The 18,352-nt window shown below is 42.0% G+C and overlaps 1 protein-coding gene across 1 annotated transcript; it reads right to left on the bottom strand.

Annotated features, from left to right (window-relative positions):
* Positions 1–1,062: 1,062 nt before the first annotated feature.
* brwd3 (bromodomain and WD repeat domain containing 3) lies at positions 1,063–15,400 on the bottom strand. Its single transcript, XM_062405410.1, has 40 exons — positions 15,111–15,400; positions 14,875–14,933; positions 14,732–14,761; positions 14,486–14,545; positions 13,236–13,386; positions 12,969–13,067; positions 12,691–12,851; positions 12,377–12,598; positions 12,083–12,183; positions 11,915–11,985; positions 11,599–11,699; positions 11,467–11,507; positions 11,277–11,381; positions 11,048–11,198; positions 10,800–10,934; positions 10,595–10,723; positions 10,283–10,508; positions 10,044–10,184; positions 9,721–9,901; positions 9,484–9,577; positions 9,206–9,376; positions 8,792–8,865; positions 8,508–8,709; positions 8,228–8,338; positions 8,035–8,142; positions 7,517–7,641; positions 7,341–7,423; positions 7,117–7,228; positions 6,882–6,943; positions 6,317–6,472; positions 6,107–6,227; positions 5,874–5,999; positions 5,685–5,760; positions 5,520–5,567; positions 5,274–5,417; positions 5,009–5,161; positions 4,736–4,905; positions 4,319–4,407; positions 4,070–4,204; positions 1,063–3,971 (listed from the first exon to the last, which is right to left on the bottom strand). Exons 1-40 carry the CDS (start codon positions 15,142–15,144, stop codon positions 3,085–3,087), a joined length of 5,445 nt encoding a protein of 1,814 aa, XP_062261394.1. The 5' UTR covers positions 15,145–15,400; the 3' UTR covers positions 1,063–3,084.
* Positions 15,401–18,352: the final 2,952 nt, after the last annotated feature.

Genomic DNA, 18,352 nt, shown 5'->3' with positions numbered 1-18,352 from the left:
AAATAGGACATTTTAAATGTGCAGTTTTCCACATTTCATTTTACATTATATTGCTGCATCACACATTTAGATTAGCTGTTTTCCTGACAGTCGAGTGTGGTCAAAAATTCTATATAAATATTTCAATCATACTTTGTTATTGTGATGTTAATAAGAGTTATAATAAGTCTGTTGTTAATGCATTAGTTTAACTTGGAACAGACTAAATTCACAATAAGTCCCAGTGTTCCTCCTCAGTCCTGTCACTGACCCTTTTCTGATCATCCTGTTCTAGATAAACTGAGGACACTTGAAATATTGTCTGAACTGATTGAACCCAGCAGTATGATTCATCTGAAGCCTCAAGTCCACCCCCCCCCCCCCGACAGCTGTCTATTTTCAGGCCTGTGACGGTTTACTGGTGTATTTATAGTTTCTTGATTCTTTATATTCCTTGCACACACTTTTGCCGTGGTATATTTGCATATTCCACTGCTGATGCCCAAATAACATGAAAAATACAACATATGTCTCTTGCATCTATAAGCACTGAAAATTTAGACAACATAATACTAATCCTGAATATTAGAACGCTGCTATACCCACAACAATAAATACACTTGTTAGCAATGATTTTCAAAATTCATATTTTACACATTTACAATCAGGTTTTGATAATTAAAAAAAATTCTGTTCTATTATATTGCTCACATGTAACAGACTTTGCTTTGCCCCCCCCCCCCCCCGCCCGGGCTTTCACTAAAGTGACCTTTCCCTCTTTATGCATTGATTTTAACTCCCATGATCCTCCAGTGTCTCTGCAGTCTCTAGGTGTGGCAGAGCGTACGTGCGTCACAGCTCAACCTTGTTTGTTCCTAGTCTGACTCACCCCAGGTTCCAGTGCATTTATGCAGCTGCCAATGGTATGACCAGGTTTATCATGACCGGCAGACACAGTATTATCTGACATGCCCTCATTGCACGTTTATGACCTGTCATATAAACTACGCACGATTCTGTCCTTGTGCTGGTTTCACATGCACAGAATTAATGGTCAATTTTTTAAATAAACCGACAAATTAATTTTAAAGAGGATTTTTTTTCTTTTTATTAAAAAAAAACAACCATACAATCAAAACATTGTGTATAAAAGACAGTCACATAAGCTGATTCCACCTATAGCAGAAGTTACTTTTGCATTTGTCATCAACTATTCTTAAGCTTCGAGGCAACACTAAGTGCCATCTACTATATGAAAATATCATCCCAAAAATGTGAAGCATAATCTCCTCACACTCTGCCAGGATCCTTTTTAGATGCCGGTTGACGCTGCCACTTGGAGCACCGTGGATGCTGATTTGTGTGTTTTATCTCTGAGCACCTTCACACGAACCAAACAGAACCTCTGAGGCCTCTTTCTCCTGCCAGTGACCTCACAGAGGCAGATTGGTGAGGAGGCGTGTTCGCAGCACCCGGTGTTTGAAATGACAACTATCCTGGTTCCTCCTCAAGTGATTTAGCCACCGACGAGTGCACAAGCTCTAAAGTAAACAATTTCGGTGCAACTAAACAGGATGAGTCCATGTCGATTTCAGAAACATAAACCCATCTGACATGATTATAAAAGTATACACAGTGATTCTGACACCAATGTAACACCTGGTTGAATATCATGGACATGAAACATCATGTGTAGTTGATCCTTAAAAAGTGAGACACATCAGTTCGAAGATGTTGGAAAACGGGGACAAATAAAAATGGTTCAACACACTCAATAAAAAGGGCTGATCTGCGGTTGCTACGTTCGCTTTAGATCAAAAAGAAAACAAGATTCAGATGAGACCATCAGCTTCACCATACACAGGTTGAAAGACGTTCCAACTTATATACGGTTTAATTTTTCAAAAAAAAACTATAAATTTAATGCGTGCTGGCACAGTTCAAAAACATTTCTTTTACACAAAAATCATCAGGCTGTCTCATTTATCTTTCCCCTCCATTTACATAACTCAGCTGCCTCGTGGATTTGTTAAATGTGCAAATATTTCCTTTCCTCATCACTATTCATGTAAGAAATAGCTCGTAAACCAAGTATAATACATTTGAAAAATAAATACGTCTGTGGAAGTCAGACGGCCCCGAAGACCCATTTTCACGCCGCAGAGTTGGAGCAGGGTGTCGTGGAAGCAGCTATGACTGGATGCAGGGCTGGATCCATTGGAGAGTTTAAACGCATCAGGATGCAGTGGCCTCATTTACCCCGGAAAGAAAAGAAAAATCACTTTTTTGTTTAAAAACACCCGATTCGGATTAAATAACTGAATCGAAGCGCAAAGAAGCAGTGAAGATCAGGAAGCAGGAAAAACATTTAACAATCACAGGCCAAGGAGGTCAGAAGGGATATTATCACAAATCTGTATTCTACTGACAAACCTCAATGATTCTCCAGTATTGCTCATTCCCAAACTACACTGGACCTGACTCCAGCCACAAACTAAATCTGAATGATGTTCGATCTGATAACTAAGGCTTGTGGTTGTGAAGAAAGATCAAAAACATTGACATCAGTGACCATGTATGATACTGTACCTCTCTCGCTGTGGTTGGGAAAGCTCACAACCACTAGCATGAGAGTTCCGGTGAATTACTTTTTGAAAACAAACAAAGAAGACATAATAAAATTTGAGCACCATTTTTTGGCTTCTCTGCATCCTTCTTTGGTGACCAGGAATCAGAAAAGCTTGTAGGAGGGATGAAGAGGAGCAGACCTAGTGTTTGATTCCTGGATGAGGAGGAGAAGAGCAGTGCTGCGTCTTAAAGGCTCCTCCAGAGAACAGTAAGGCTGAGGTGAGTAAGTCCGGTTGGAGCGGGTCTGTGTTGAACAGTAGCTCTGTCCACCAGGGATGAAACCTCCTTGGCAATATGTCATGAGCACCTGCTATCAGTTTGAGAGTCACAAGAAGTCTCAGATTAAAAAAAGAAACCACATATATATCTATATGTATACATCATATATACATACTTGTACAAAAAAGAAAGAAAAAAAAAAATAATCCCTGAAGTATTTCTCATGTTTCGTGTTGAGGTTTGGAAAGGCCTGACGTGTCAGTGACTCCAGCCCATGAGGTGGCTGACACGGGCCTTTTCAGTCATACGCCGTACCCGTCCTGAGCGGGACATGCCCAGGTTGAGGGGGTCCTCCTTCGACCCATGGCCATCGTCCTCTGACTCGTCCCCGTACAGAACTGTCCTGCGGCCCTGGTTGCGCGTGCTGACCCGTCGAGACTTGCTCTGCTTGCCTCTTGGACTGCTACCTGCTGCTACTGCTGTCGCTGCTGCTACGGACCCACTCTGTGGCTCGTCAGAGTTGTCTTCGTCTTCATCTTCATCTTCCTCCTCAGGTTCCTCTTCTTCAGGTTCCTCCTCCTCAGGCTCCTCCTCTTCAGGCCCCTCCTCTTCAGGCTCCTCCTCTTCAGGCTCCTCCTCCTCCTCTTCTTCCTGACTTACAGCCACCGGTTGTTGTTGCTGCTCCTGTTCTTCTTCTTCTTCTTCTTCTTCCTCCTCTTCATCATCATCATCCTCCTCCTCCTCATCATCTTTCTCCTCCTCCTCCTCCTCCTTTTTCTCCTCTTCATTCACAAGAATCTGCAAACGTGCTCTTTTAGGAGTCTGTGCCAGGTCCTCTCCTCCTTTGTATCTCCGTTTGCCTGAGGCCGCCACCTTACTTTCAGCCAGCAGACGTACCGATAGACACGGGGCTTTGCTGTAGTCGTGATCTCCCCCCTCCATGTACTTCTCCTCCTCAGAATCAGAGCTGTTCTCGCTTCCCGATGATGAGGAGGAAGACGAGGAGGAGGATGATGATGATGATGATGACTCGGACGCGGAGCTGTTAGATCCTGACGCCTCGTCATCGTTGTCTGACTGCAGCACTTCCTGCCCATGGCGCTGTCTGGAGCCGTTGCTCTGATTACTCCGATTACTCTTTCGCCCTGAGGCAACACAAGAGGAAGGTGGTTCATTTCTGCATCATAACTGTTAACAACACACAGATGAAAGTGAAACTGTAGTGAGCATGTATTTTTTATACCTGACTTCTTCGCTGAAGTGGCTTGGCTGCGGGTCAAGCATTGCGGCCCTTGGTTTCTGCTCCCGCTGCTCGTCCCTGAACTTGGGGAAGACGGCTGGCTGTCTTCCTCCTTTGCTACACTGCTGCTTTGTTGAGCTGCAGCAACAACACAGTGAATATTACTAATTATTCATTATTAGAACGGCAAGATTCATCAAAACAAAAAGGAGCTACACAACAGAGGAAGAAGCCACAGCAGTGCAGTCGTACCCTTGCGTGGTCTCTGTGAACGAGTCCTTGATGAGGTCTGGGAATTTTTTGGTTTTGACATCTTCCCTGACTTGTGCTTCCCTTTAGACCTGGACAAAAGAAACAAAAAACGTAAGTAAGAAGCAGCATTTCATAAGTTATGAAACCCTAATAATGTTGTTATTTACATTATGTGAGTATGTAAGACTTGAAGTCCTTTTAAACCACCTACTTCTTACCCCCAAAAAAAACAAGACACGAATCTTTCAAATATATTTTGAAACTGATTTCTAAAAGATAAAAAAAAAGGCCTTGATTGATATGCTGCACATCAGCGATATTTGTGGGCACTGCACACAACTTGCAGACAAACTGAGTAGACTGGAATTAAAAAGATAATTTGATGCTGTGTCGAGGGACAGATTTGTGCTTCGGTACCTTGGGGATGGACTAACAGGCGGTGAACTGCCTCCATTGTGAAGTCTGCTCCTGTAACTGAGTCTCTGACGATTCCGCCGCTCGTGCTGAAGGGCGGACTTGTAGTCGGAGATGATGGCGATGATGTGTTTCTCAAAGAAGGCTGACAAGCTGAGGGTCATGGTGTAGATCTAGACATAAAATAAGAAGATTGTTATGAAACAGACTACTTCTTTGCAGGACTTAACACAGCTACATTACAGCATGTTTTAAATCACACACATGCTACTTCACCTGTGATTTCTTGTTAGGAGTGTAAGCTTTTGAGTTGCTGAAAATGAGGCGGACGTCTTTGGCAAACTCCATGGGGTTTTCATAATTGCCTGCGCTGAGCGTCTCTGCCACTGATCCCAGATCCATGGGAGTGTCAATGATGTCCCGATAGTCCTGAACATAAACAATATTCATGGTTACAGGGAATTCATTTTGATTGACTAATTCTTTTAAATTATTTTTGGCATCAGTAGACCAATGACTGCAATTGAGGGATTTTTTTTACCGGATACTCGAAGATATCCACAGCCTGCCTGAAGGGTTCTGAATCATGGGAGACGATCATGCGACGCACCAGCTTTTGACATTGACTGTGCCATACTTGAGCATCCAAAGCCACACCACGGGTCGTAGAATTCGAGTTGGCGCCCTGGCATAGGGGAAAGAAAAATTAAGGCTGGAGCTACAGACTGATTTTAATTTAAGTAATGAGATAAAGTCCTGTGCAACACTGGACACTGGTCCTAATTACCCGATATCCAGTAGATGTCCCAGGATTGTCAGAGTCAACGTCTAAGTCCTGCAGAGGAATAACAGCCCTAATGTTTATTTACTGACGAAACAATAATCTAAAGAAAAAGCAGGAACTTCAGAGTAAACAAATATTTGTATACTTTAAACAAAACAGCTATCTCACCTCAGCTTCCCCTCCACTGCTGACCTCACAGTTGAGTTTGTGATACAGATCCAAGATGTCTGTGCAGCTCTGATCCCTAAAAAAGACAGAGGGCCAAGGAATCAGACACGTGTAGAAGGATTTGTCACTGTTACGCAACCTCCAGTGTTTAGGTATTAATGAGGAGACTGTATCTCAGCGGAGTCTCACCCGATGTAGTGCAGGAGAACGTCCGTCACCACCTTTGCGGCTGCTACAATGGGGCTCTCGGGTTCGTTAAAAGTGCGGGCATTGTGTTCAATGTAGCGCACCTCCCACATTAATGCAGAGATTCGCCTGCAGCAGAGAAGAGCATCAGGAAACTGGAAACTCTAATGGCAGCAATTTAACATCAGGACACTGAATTCATGGTGAGGAACAAATGTGTCTGAGTGCAGCTCCACCTGTAGAAGCGGTTCTCCAGTCGCTTGCGGACGGTGCTGAGGTCAGTGAGGTAAGCCACCACAGTGCAGTACAGAGGGTAGTCCCGCAGGTTCACTGGTGATGCAAAAGCCTTTGCGACGTCTGTGGACAAATGGCAATGAGATCAAAAGTGGCAAATAGACGTTACACACTGAAACAAACAAACTGTTATCAGACATCTGGTGACTGACCTAGAGTTAGAAGCTGATCGATGCCATGGAGGGCTCGCTCACAGTCTTCATCCCGTGTGTGAGCTCCCCATTCTCCTTCTTGAGGCCTGTAGAGCAGAGCTTTAAGCTCCTCCTCTGCCACCTCCACCCCATCACCCACCTGCTCAGGTAATGCAGCTGAAGGAATCACAAAAGTCAGAAAATAACGGTATTTAGTTAGTTGGTCAACACAGACCGCAAGAAGGCGCTACAATAGAATGGTGAGCAGCAGGCAATCACCTTTTAATCAATTTCAACCATTAGAATGTAATAATAATATGAAATATTATTAAAAGTTAATATAAAAAGGTTTTTATTGTGCATCACAGCCCCTGGTTCTGGATTTACAAACAGTTGTCCAGTTTTACTGTCCTATGTATAAAAGGCATTATTATTATATTGTGTATATATTTATCTGCCGTTAAGTTATTATATAATAAAACAAATAAATGGTTGATGGTTATTTGTCTGTAATCCATAATAAATAAATACCATTAACAATAGTTACAGATTCATTAGCAAGTGGAACTCTCATATAAATACTGACCTTCCTCAGGAATAGGCTCCATGTCCCAGGGACTCATCCTCTCCCGCTCACTATTATCCCACCTGATGGAGGAATAGAAGACAGAAATTAGTCGGCGAATTCAATCATGCTGCGTCAGGTAACAATGTCTTATCTTCCAAAGTGACATTGGGTCAACAAAGAGGAGCATCATATTAACAGAAAGCTTTGTTGATGTGTAATGTTGGAGCAGAACACTTCAGATACACAGACGTACTTTACAGCATAGCACTGAAACAGGCTGTCTGGATACTCAGGTTGCAGAGGCTCCTGGTCCTCAACAGAACCAAACCACCAGGCGTCATCAATGATGCTGCGGAACCTCATGCCTGTCGAGAGAAAGGTGGAATCCATTGTAAGTGAATGACAACACACTCTACATGACAACAAAGACAACAAGTTGTTAGCGATTCACTTCAGAAGAGCTGGGGATCAACTAACCTGGTTGCCAGTTGTGCTCTATAGCCTCGTTGTAAAACTGCTGCAGCACCAGAAAATCGATGACATCAGGCATGTCATGGTACCTGGGGATTGTGGGAAATAAAAGGAGTGAAATACATGTACCGACAGACTTCAGCATTTTATAAATATTGTATATACTTAATGTAAATACACACTTTAAAGAGAAAGACTCATTGGTCATTTTCCCTGAGACTGAGTCCAAGAGAGCCAGTTTTAGGCAGCAGAGGGTTGGAGGTCCCACTTCATACTTGATTCCAACCACTTTTACAGATTCCTGGTCCTGGAGGGGCAGAAGAAGAATTTTAAATGAAAGTGTAAAACTCAGGATAAGGAAAAAAAGAGCTTCTCAAATCCAATAAAACTATGGCTACACACATAAGTACATTCTCTACTACTTTGAATATAATTTTTTGTCGAATCTAATTTGAGACTGATGATGATGGAGATTTGTGGTGATATTCTGCAAACTCATGTTGAAATACATGTTTCTTGAAACCCTACATAACTTGTGGAGCATTGTGACAGGGCTAGGATATTTATTGTACATGGTGACGGCTGTAGAAATAGACATAAACATCTGAATGTCAGCTGCAGAAAGTTACAAACAGCTTCAATATTAGAAAAAGTGAGGGTCTGTACACTACACTTTAAAAAAAATGAAACAGTGTCTTACCCTGAGGTTGAGTCTGTTCCATGGCTGTTTCTGAGGGTTAATGCTGTAGGCCTTGGCCCTGCGGACCGCCCGCACATAGGCTTGATGGCCTTGTTTGAAGTAGATGAGCTGGAGGAGAACAAAATAATAGATCAGAATGTGTGTAACACAGTAATGTATTGTTCTGTTTGCTGTCAAGAGTAACAATCTGTACCTCATCTCCCATTTGGGGAACAAATGGAGAGCGGTGTGGAACGGTCTCCATTATCCATGATGGTGGCAGCCACTCCTCCGCATTGAGTCCGGCCAGAGAGGATGTAGGTTTCTGAGTGTTTACAGTTAGTTAGAACAACCTCCAAACAAAGAATTCCTCCTGTAATTTGTCTCAGGCAACAGCGAGACAACATGTAAAACCTGGAGCACAACGCACACTTTCAACAAAGAGAGCAGCTCCTGTGCTCTGAGTGAAGAAGCAAAAGGTTGTGTTAGCTCACCTGTTTGGTTTCTTTGGGCTTCTTCTTCTTCTTCTTCTCATTTTCCTTCCTCTTGGGCTCCTTTGCCTTGTCTTCACCTTCTTCTTCATCCTCTGAGCTGCTGTAACCTGTTTGCTGTACGGACCTCCTGGTTGGTCGCTTTGGCGGCTGGAGGTTGATACCAGCATCGGCTGTCCAATCGGAATACTCACTCGAGGAGTCACTAAGAATGAAAGAGGTGCGTTGTTAGGTCGACGACTGTCACTTCAACCTCTAATATACTGTTCACATTAAAAGTTATCAACCTGGAGCTGCTTTCACTCTGCCACTGAGCTTCAGCCTCAGAAGAAGCTTCACTTTGCTCTGCTGGTTCTGCTGCCTGTCAACAAACAGAACACACTGTTAATATCATCATCTATAGTTAATAAATTGTCTTTCTTTCTGGCTTCATGACTTTGTTTAAGATTTTGGGGCAATTAAGGACTTTCATTTAAAGATTTTTTACATAACAAATTAGTAATTCCTATTATTTAGTTTTAAAAAGATCTTTGAAATATCAAATCAAAACATCATATTTAAATGTATGTGAATATGAAAGTTACAGTAACTTTCTATTCAGGCAACTGACAAACGCGTAAATAAAAAATTCTAGATACTACATGTGCAACACATTTCTGTCGGCCATGTTGGAATATGTAGAGTGGAAGGACAAAACGTACTTCTCCATCGCTCTCAGAGTCCATTTGGCTGTCAGAGTTACGTTGGTTGCTGGAAGTTCGACTTCTGGTCCCAGGACGGCGGACTTGAGCTGAGCGTGTCTGATAGGCGTGGCTCTGCTGCTTTTTCTTAGTCGGCCGCCGGGAGCGGAGCCGTGAGGCCAGTAGATCGCTCTACAAAGTGACAAAGGAGGGCGGGAAATGGAGAGAGAAAAGGTGAATTGGCATAGACAGTATTTTTTGATTTGGGGACAGCAGCTGTGAGATGAGGAATAACAAACCTTGGGTGAACATGTAACTGGCTTCTTCCTCCTCTCTGCATTGTATAGTGAGCACTCCATGTCACCTTTGGCTCGTCTGCACTCCTCCATTACTCTAAGAAAAAAAAAATTGTAATTTTCCATTTCAAAATGTTCACTGCTGCTAAAAACATACACGTAACATTTGTATTTGTTTTAATAACTATATATCTGCTCTCTGCAGTGTCTTAATTCTAATTAATTTTCCATCCACCTCACCTGAATACCCCATGCGGCATTTCATTGACCATCACCCTGCGGCTCCAGGCCAGCAGGTCCCTCTCTGTAGCAACTTGACTACGCAGGGCGTTATGCTGCATCTGCCAAACACTCTCCATCTGCCTGCTTCGGTGTTGTCCATCCGTTGAAGAGGAGTCCACATCCACTGCTGCATCATCAGCTAGGAAAAAGGAACATTAGAAAGACAATACTCTAATTTAGGAAATTATACGGTTACATCTAGTATCCACACAAAGCTCATGCTTATAGTAAATAAATAAAACACTGTAAAATTTGATAACAAAATCTAAATTGTAACCTACCCTCTGCCTCTTCAGCCAGTTCTTCGTCATTCTGACGCACGTCCTGCTCGTTCTGTAACTGTCTGATGAGATTGTCCAATATGTTTTCTCCATTTTCTGCCGTTTGCTGGCCAAGTACCTGCTCAACCAACTCTCCATCATCTAAGTCACACAAAGACAGTTGTTGCGTCAACATCAATGCTAAATCAAAACAGTGCAAGCATTCTGAATGATAGGAGAAGTGAGGGAGCAGGTTTTACTGTTAGCTATGTATCCAAGTTGAGGGACGAGCTGATCCTCCTTGCAGTTCTCTCTTCCTGGCACCAGGCGCTGGTAGGGAGGAGGGTGAGGATTCCCATCAATGTCCACGAGGAAGGCTGGAGGCATGAGGTGAGGGGCCTGTTGCGTCTGCTCATCCAGGACATAGCTATTAGAGTCCCGAATAAGAGGCCGGTAATCCGTGTGAAAGAACATCTGGTCAGGAATCTAAATTGAATCAAGAGCATTTTTGTGTTAATTACAGAGAAATGTTACAATCCAAGATTCACCATGTGGCCGAGCTGTGCTTTTACCTTTTCATATGCTCTGCTGCAGCCGAAGCCAACGATGAGCAAATGGCCGTGAGAGTCGGTGCAGGCAAAATGTTGTCCATCAGCTGAGAACTTGCAGTCAAAAATAGCACCGTGGCCTTGCCCTTCAATCTGGAAACAAACATTCGAACATGAACTCTGTGATGTAAAGAAACACGGCTGCTGAGTTGAAGGTCTGATCAGTTACCATGTTGAAGAAGTTGCGGATCTTGGTTCCTTTGGTCAGGTCCCACAAGTAAATGTTGCCGTCATGGCCGGCTGATAGCATGATGCGGGAGTCAAACGGGTGAGCCTCCAGCACAAACACCTCATCATCGTGACCCTGGAATAAACAGAGCAAACAAAGGCCATACATTTGTAAAAAAAACTCTTAACTCTTAATTTTTCTTATCTTGAAAGAGCTGCACAGTGGAAAAGTCCACTTAAGCCACTCACAGATAAAATGTGCAGCAGCTTTCCCGATGTTGTGCTCCACACTTTGAGTTGGTAGTTTGAAACTGCTGTGATGACTGTGGTATCTCCACGGTCCCATGCCACCATGGTCACCACCAGCTTAGTTTTATCATCTGCATTGGCGACAGTGCTCCTGGAGGAAAGGATGCCATCAGTTGAGACAGATGTATTTACAGAGACATGCAACTGTTCAACTCTTTTTTTCTCTTACCCAGGCAGCCGGGCAGCCACGTCTAAGGTGACGCTCTTCCACTCTTGTTGCTGGTAATGCCAGATCTTGACTGTGCCATCACGACTGCCGCTTACAAACCTTAAGCTGAACAATCAAACACATTAAACTTTAGAAAAGAACCACAAAAACACAGTTTGAAGTCCATACAGATCTCAGTAATCAAACTCACCTGTCACTGTTATTGCTAAACTGGACGACTACAACCTTGTCCTAAAAACAGAAGAAACATATTTTAAGTTACACCTTGTTTACATAAAGTTTTATTAGTAGGATGATGCAGCTACTGTGTTTTGTCTCTTACCGTGTGGGCATCCATCTCAGACACCTTCATGGGAGATTCAGCACCAAGGTAATAGACTCTGATCATGTGATCAGTGCCACCAGTTGCCATGAACATGCCACCTATTTACAGTGAAAGGATGGAGATGTTAGTGACACAAAGACATTCAGAGAACATGTATATCTGTAAATGCATAACGTGCTCTTATGTCACTATTTGTGTCTGACCAGTTAGTTTTATTACACTGTCAAGACATTTCCTAGTAACCTAAAGAACTGCTGTTAATACTTTAAGTACTAAAGAGTAAAGAAGTTACCATTAAAGGAAAAACACTCACCACTACTGAAGGAGGAAGTGGAGACCTGTACTCCTGGACGTGACCGCTCAACAAACTTGACTGGCTGATCACTGTGGAAAAGAGGAGAAAAAGTTCAGATGTAGTTATTTTCATTCTGTGAAAAAGAACATCTAAAAACAATGATAAAAGAGGTTTGAAAACACTTACTTGAATTTCATGCTGAGTGAATGCCACTTCCAGAAACACACCATGCCATCTGCACCTGTGGAGGCGAGGTACCGCGTTGTACCTTTGACAGCAGGACAAAACTAAAAGGGACGGAAAGTCAGGGGTGATTAGGCACAATACAAGAATGACCAGAGTTTAGCATATAATACCGCTAAAGAAGTAAAGTAATATGGTGTTGCTTACAAAAAATTGCATTTGCTGTATAATCCAGGTAATCCTTAGTTTTAACTGGAACTTGAGTTGTTTGAATAAAGCCTGAATCCTTAGTCTCACCTGAATGGATGTGATGGAGGCAGCATGGGCCTGCAGAACCATGATGGGTGCACATGTACGTAGGCACCACACTCTGATCACTTTGTCACAGCTGGCTGAGGCGATGAGCGTGTTCTCGTGATTGACAGCCATGTCACAGATCTCTGCTGCATGACCACGAAGCGTTGCCAGCAGCCGGCCGTCATCTGTGGCCCAGATTTTCACCAGGCAGTCATCCGAACCCTAAAAAGCATTAAAACATTAGGTTAAATATTAATTATTGTAATTGTTTGCAGATGTATGATCTGACAGATGTAAAACTAATCACAGCTCACCGTAAATATCCGACGACCAGTGCGGTCAAATGCTACACAGTAGACCGAGGATAGGTGGCCAAGGATACGTTTATGTATCTTCATGTGTTGGTAGGCGGAAGACGGCAAAGCTTGTCCAAAACGAGCTGCACCGGTGGCCTGGCGAGCACCCATGATGGACACTTGATATGAAAGTCATGCAAGAAGGATTAGTAGAGACAGTAGACTGCTAAAGCACCTTTAACTTAATTGGTTTAGGGACTCTTAAAAGGATGAAAAAATATAAACGTTTCACACACCAACACTGGGAGCGTTTCCATCGCTGACTTGGGGTTCTGGTGGACGTCCCCGGTGCAGTGCAGCAACAGCTGAGCCACTGCATACTTTGTGGCTACAACCTAAATTACACAGATAGTGGGTTAAAGATAATGTTAGAAATGACTAAAAAATCATTAGGAAACAGATGTGTTGCCAACACACCACACAATTACAACAGACTCTGTATGAGGACTGTGCGTAAATACAGGGAGAAAATAAACTATGGTAGATGGGAGGAATAGTCTCACTTTTGATGGTGCGAAGTAATGACTGTCTTCCCAGACCCAGAAGTGTTTGGACTCCAGGAACACTAGGTGGGATCTCCTTCTCTATGAGCGGGCCTATTCGCTGACAAACACGCAGCAGATAGTCCGCAGGAATGTGCTGGTTCAAATTCACCTGCAAGAATCAAACACTTCTGTTACAATGGGACAAAGCATTCAACAATACAAACAAGAGCAATAGGACTTTAGCAGAATTCTCCAAAAACATCTAGAATAATTAATATTAATAGGTATTATAGAGATGTTGTCTGACCATGATAAATCAGTAAATACATTTTTTTTTAAGGAATTGGGACAAAAATAGGTAGGGACAACAGTACGGGACAATTTACACAATAAAGACTATAAGTGATTACTATGTATCCATCTAGATCTACTTAAACATCTATTGGTTTTCCCTTAAAGAAAATGCAAAATAAGATTTTAAAATGTTTTTGGTGTGTTTTTCATGATTTTAAGCCTCTGGTGGCTTTACAACAATATTAAACCTTTTTGTGGGTTTATGACAGTCAAAATACAAGCTGGCATCTAAATGAGGTTTTATTTTCTCTTAAATTGAATCTCCACAGGCAAACAGCATTGTCAAACATATCATTTGACCTAGAAACTGCAATAAACTCTCAGTAATTTAAGTTAATCATTGTATAAGTGGATTTGTTTGTATTTACAACGTGAATACTACAATAACATTATAATTTTTTTTTTAAACAGCTGGGTACATTTCTACAAGTATGTAAGTCCACTACTAGAAATGTAATTGTTCAGACTGGTCATAAATATAAATTGTGGTTAAAGTGTGTGTTGCAGTGCATTGAAAAACAAACCAGCGAGGAAGAAGAGGAGGGACTAATAAGGTCATAGCCAATCAAAAGAGTTTATTGCTAGTCACTCCAAAGCACAACTGTGATTTGATTCGCTGCAAGAGCAAAATGACAGCCCTCTAGAGGTGCCTCAGCCTATCACGACCTGTCCTAGTCCGCTCCCTCCGCCCACTGGTCCACACAATAGTAAAGCCTGGGTTTAGTAATTCATCAACAGGCCTGTACGACCACTAATGTTTAAATTATTTTAATAAACGTAAACATTTTATCGCCGCGACTTTTCCACATGATCAATCAATATGAACATACAAATCCGCTGTGGTGATTACAAAATAAAATTCGAGTTATTAGCCTCGTTTGATTAAATCGTTAATTGTGACAATCCACACTCACCCAGTCCTGGAAGTTCCGCTTGTATTTCAATCCGTCCCAACTCCATCGTTGAGGAACCAACTAAAGTTAAGAGACAATATTTTAAAAAACATAGCACCAAGCTGCTGCTACCGTCCCGGAACCCGCTCCTTTATCTACCGTCGGCTAAAGAAGCTGATACATATAAGCACGTAGACAACGATTGGATGGGTAGTGACACGGAAACCAGGGATGCCAATAAAGAGAGAAAAGTGCAGGTGAACCTACCTCATACTCCTCCAGCTCCTCAATCAGTATCTTAACAACACACACAGAGAGACACAGTTAGCATTAGCCGCTAGCACCAGCTGCTAATCTCTTCGATTTAAACCCGATAACCAGTTAATATCTCGCCAATCTAAGGGTGTTACCTGCGCTGCCTTCTTACACGGCCCGGACTGCAGAAATCTGGCAATGAGGTAATACAGCTCTGAAAGGAAAGAGACGCGTATTAGCTTGGTACCAACCACTGTTCCTATTCAGCCGAGCTAACGCTGGCTAGCTCCGGGACGCACTCGGGTTATTTAGCTTTATCCCCGTAGCGCTACTGCAAACTGTCCCAATGCTAAATGTGTGGTCGCGGGTTGAGGGTGAGCTCAGCACTCACCGGCCTCGGTCTGTGAACACTGTTCTCTTGCCATCGCTTGTTAGGACAGGCGACATTAAGACACACTGATGTTTTAGCTTGCTCGTTAGCCGCCGGCTAGCTAACAGTAGCTAGATGTGTGTAGCTAAAACAGGCTAGTGAATGGCCTCCTCCTCTCTCAAGTTGATTCCATACCACCTGGTGCTTTGTGTTAGCGCCCTCCAGTGACGCTGGGCCATACTGAACGTCATTTATTGTTGAAAATGAAAAACTGTGATAGATATTTACATATTAAACTGTACAGCAAAAACCTTTCCGGCAGGATTTATCTGCAGTTTTCAGCATTTATTTATCTATTTAATAATTTTATTTCCCCGTTAAGTTCCATATTTATTGGAAGGATTTTATCCATTTGTAGTTGAACTGTATAATCTCATTGAAAAGAACTGTGAATATTCTGTTAACATTGTATGCTATTTTTATTTCTACATGTCCACCTGTTTATAGTTAAAGTTTTATTTTAACCGATGTCTCTATTGTCCCCATATTGGTAATTAAAAATGATTCTTTTAGATTTACACATGAATGTACTGAAGATTGTTGTGAAGATCGTAATGTACTTTACATTGTTTGGACTCATGTTATGGATCGAAGCGGATCCATAACTTATTTTCTAACAAAAACCCTGCAATCCTGTTTGATATGATGACTGTATTTGGAGACTGTTGCTCTGGGGATAGCATCTGGGTTTAATTCTGAAAGAGGCCTCCTTGACCTTGGTGGCAACAGAGAAAAGGTGCAGGTTATGTAGCAAAGTGGTAAATTGAAAATTTTCAAGCTTACAGCAGGGACAGGATAAACCCAGAGGATTTAACCATAAAAATACAATATATGACCGTATCAAAAAGGGAACTGGAACAAATTTGATCTTCGTTAATTTGACGAAATATGTAATAGCCTTTTTACTGAGTTTTAAGTTAGACAGTCTCTTGGTGGATATTCATGGGGACTCATTTCTAAGATGTAAATACAGTTACAGATCGTATTTTGCAATGGCTTATTTTGCACATTATGAAGGTGGTTATGTCAGCAATTTGGAATAACATTAACACATTTCAGCCAACCATCGTTTATGATAATAGGGATACGATCCATAAAATATACTAATTTGTCCACCTACCGCATCAGAATGTCATTGTTATTGTACGTTGCACACTGCAAAAAACACCAATTCCTTGAGGATCACAGTCGGACAGAGATAGTATAAACTGTGAAAAAGCCCTGTCTTTATTCAGGCATTGTTCTGGTTGAACATTTCATGGAAATCTTGATGATTCGTCTGAACTCGTAAGACAGTTTATAATAATAGGCTAATGAAATAAAAACAAGCCTTCAAACAGGGCATGGCCACACAACTGGAGGCATAAATATTTTCTAGGTTCCGTGTTCTTCAACGATGGACTTCATTACATTCATTCCTGATTAAGCACAGGTTTAAAATGCCATGCAATTATAGACGTTATGTCAGTGGCTCCGATGATACAGAATAGCTGAGTCTAAGAGAAGTGATCGGTGGCATCAACAATCTAGGCAGCTGCTGAAAGTATGAACATGCCATGGGTGGCAGATTGATTTCAGCCCACACAACATTGCATGTTACCTATCCAGTGCCATATCAGTGAATCTGAGGGAAAGGGGAAAATAATATCTCTTAAAAAAAAGAAAGACAAGAGCCTGCTGATTCACAAGCCCTAATGCAAATTAAGAAAAAAGTGCAGCACACCCATAGGCTTTTGTAAAAGGCTCTTCCCCGGAGTGCAATCATTCATGGAGAAGCTCTTAGGGCCTGAAAAAAAATCTTTAGGATTGAAGTCCCTCTTTCTCTCCTTTTTTATTTGAGTAACACCTTAAATTAAGCAAGAAATAGTAGTTTAATTATTTAGTGTGTTAACAGGCAGATCAATAGATGCGGTTTTATCTTATTTTATCTAGAGGGGCGTTCCACAGATTTTAGATGCCGAAGTCAGTTTGCTATGGTTAGTAGCCTACTATGTATGCGGTGAACACTGTTGTATAATATCCTCCTCCTGTGACTGCAGAAGCTTGGTCAAATCTGACAAAAACAACTTATGTCACACCACATGAGTGATTGGTTGTTTTGTTTTCTTTGGGAACTATAGTCGCCTGCAACTGGAGGAGTGAGACATGTGTATGAAGCACTGTCAGGGTTTCACTGAGAGTTGCTATCAAACTACTGTACATGCAGGGAGGCTATCACGCTGTATTCAGAGTTCCAACACATTGTGTACATGCAACTCAAAATCTTGTTTTTTATATGTTTATCTCTGTCATGTTAAGATCAATAGCAATTTCCCCAGTGACATTCAAATAGTGCAGTACATTTAATTTCTCTTAATGGGAAATAATATACACCTTCAGGCTGTTTTGCAGTGTTCATGAACATGTTTTTTTACCAGGTACGCTGCTGTACGGTGGCCCTGAGAGCTCAACGAACAGCAACTTAAGAAAACACATGCAAGTTGACAAAACACATGCAAGTTGACCTGCTGAGCCTTAGACTGTCATTCAGAGACATTATTAGAAAGGCATTTATCATGCAAGTACATTCAGAAGCCCTGCAGCTCATTTGCAACCTCAAGTCACAACAAGACATTTACGTGCTTTGCCTGGTAAATTTCAGTTGTTTAGTTTGTACATTAAAATGTTTAAAAGGTATGGCAATGAGTGCCAAAATGAGTTCACCTCTGACTGCAGTAAAACTCTAAAATGGGATCATCGCCAAGCTAAAAATAAATGTACTACCGTGAAACTATTTACTGCTTGTTTTCTTTCCCAAGTAGGAATGGAGTCTTGAATCATCAGTGCAATACTGCTCTATAATCAATCCAATCTATTTAATCTGCTAATGAACATTTTGCATTGTGCCTGCTTTGCTTTAATAATTTTTACTGCAGGGCTTGTTTTTGCGATGGTGTACTTTTCATTGCAGTGTTGCAACTTTTAAGCATCTCAACTCTTTCCACAACCGAGCTGCACCCATTGACCTAAGGGTGGCGCTAAAGTGTGTGTCCACTCGTTGGATTGTATGAAACCTGGTGCGCTCAAGCATTTACCCATTACATTTTCCCGCATAGCTCTCATCAGTCCAAGCCTGTGTCTGCCAACATGTGATGATTGGCTACATGATGGCCTTTTGAAAGTATGACTCATGGCCCAAAAGGCATGGCGTGACTCACATAACA

Source organism: Platichthys flesus, chromosome 15 (genome assembly GCF_949316205.1).
Source record: "Platichthys flesus chromosome 15, fPlaFle2.1, whole genome shotgun sequence".
Lineage (NCBI taxonomy): Eukaryota > Metazoa > Chordata > Actinopteri > Pleuronectiformes > Pleuronectidae > Platichthys > Platichthys flesus.
This window is presented reverse-complemented; position numbering and strand designations above follow the sequence as displayed.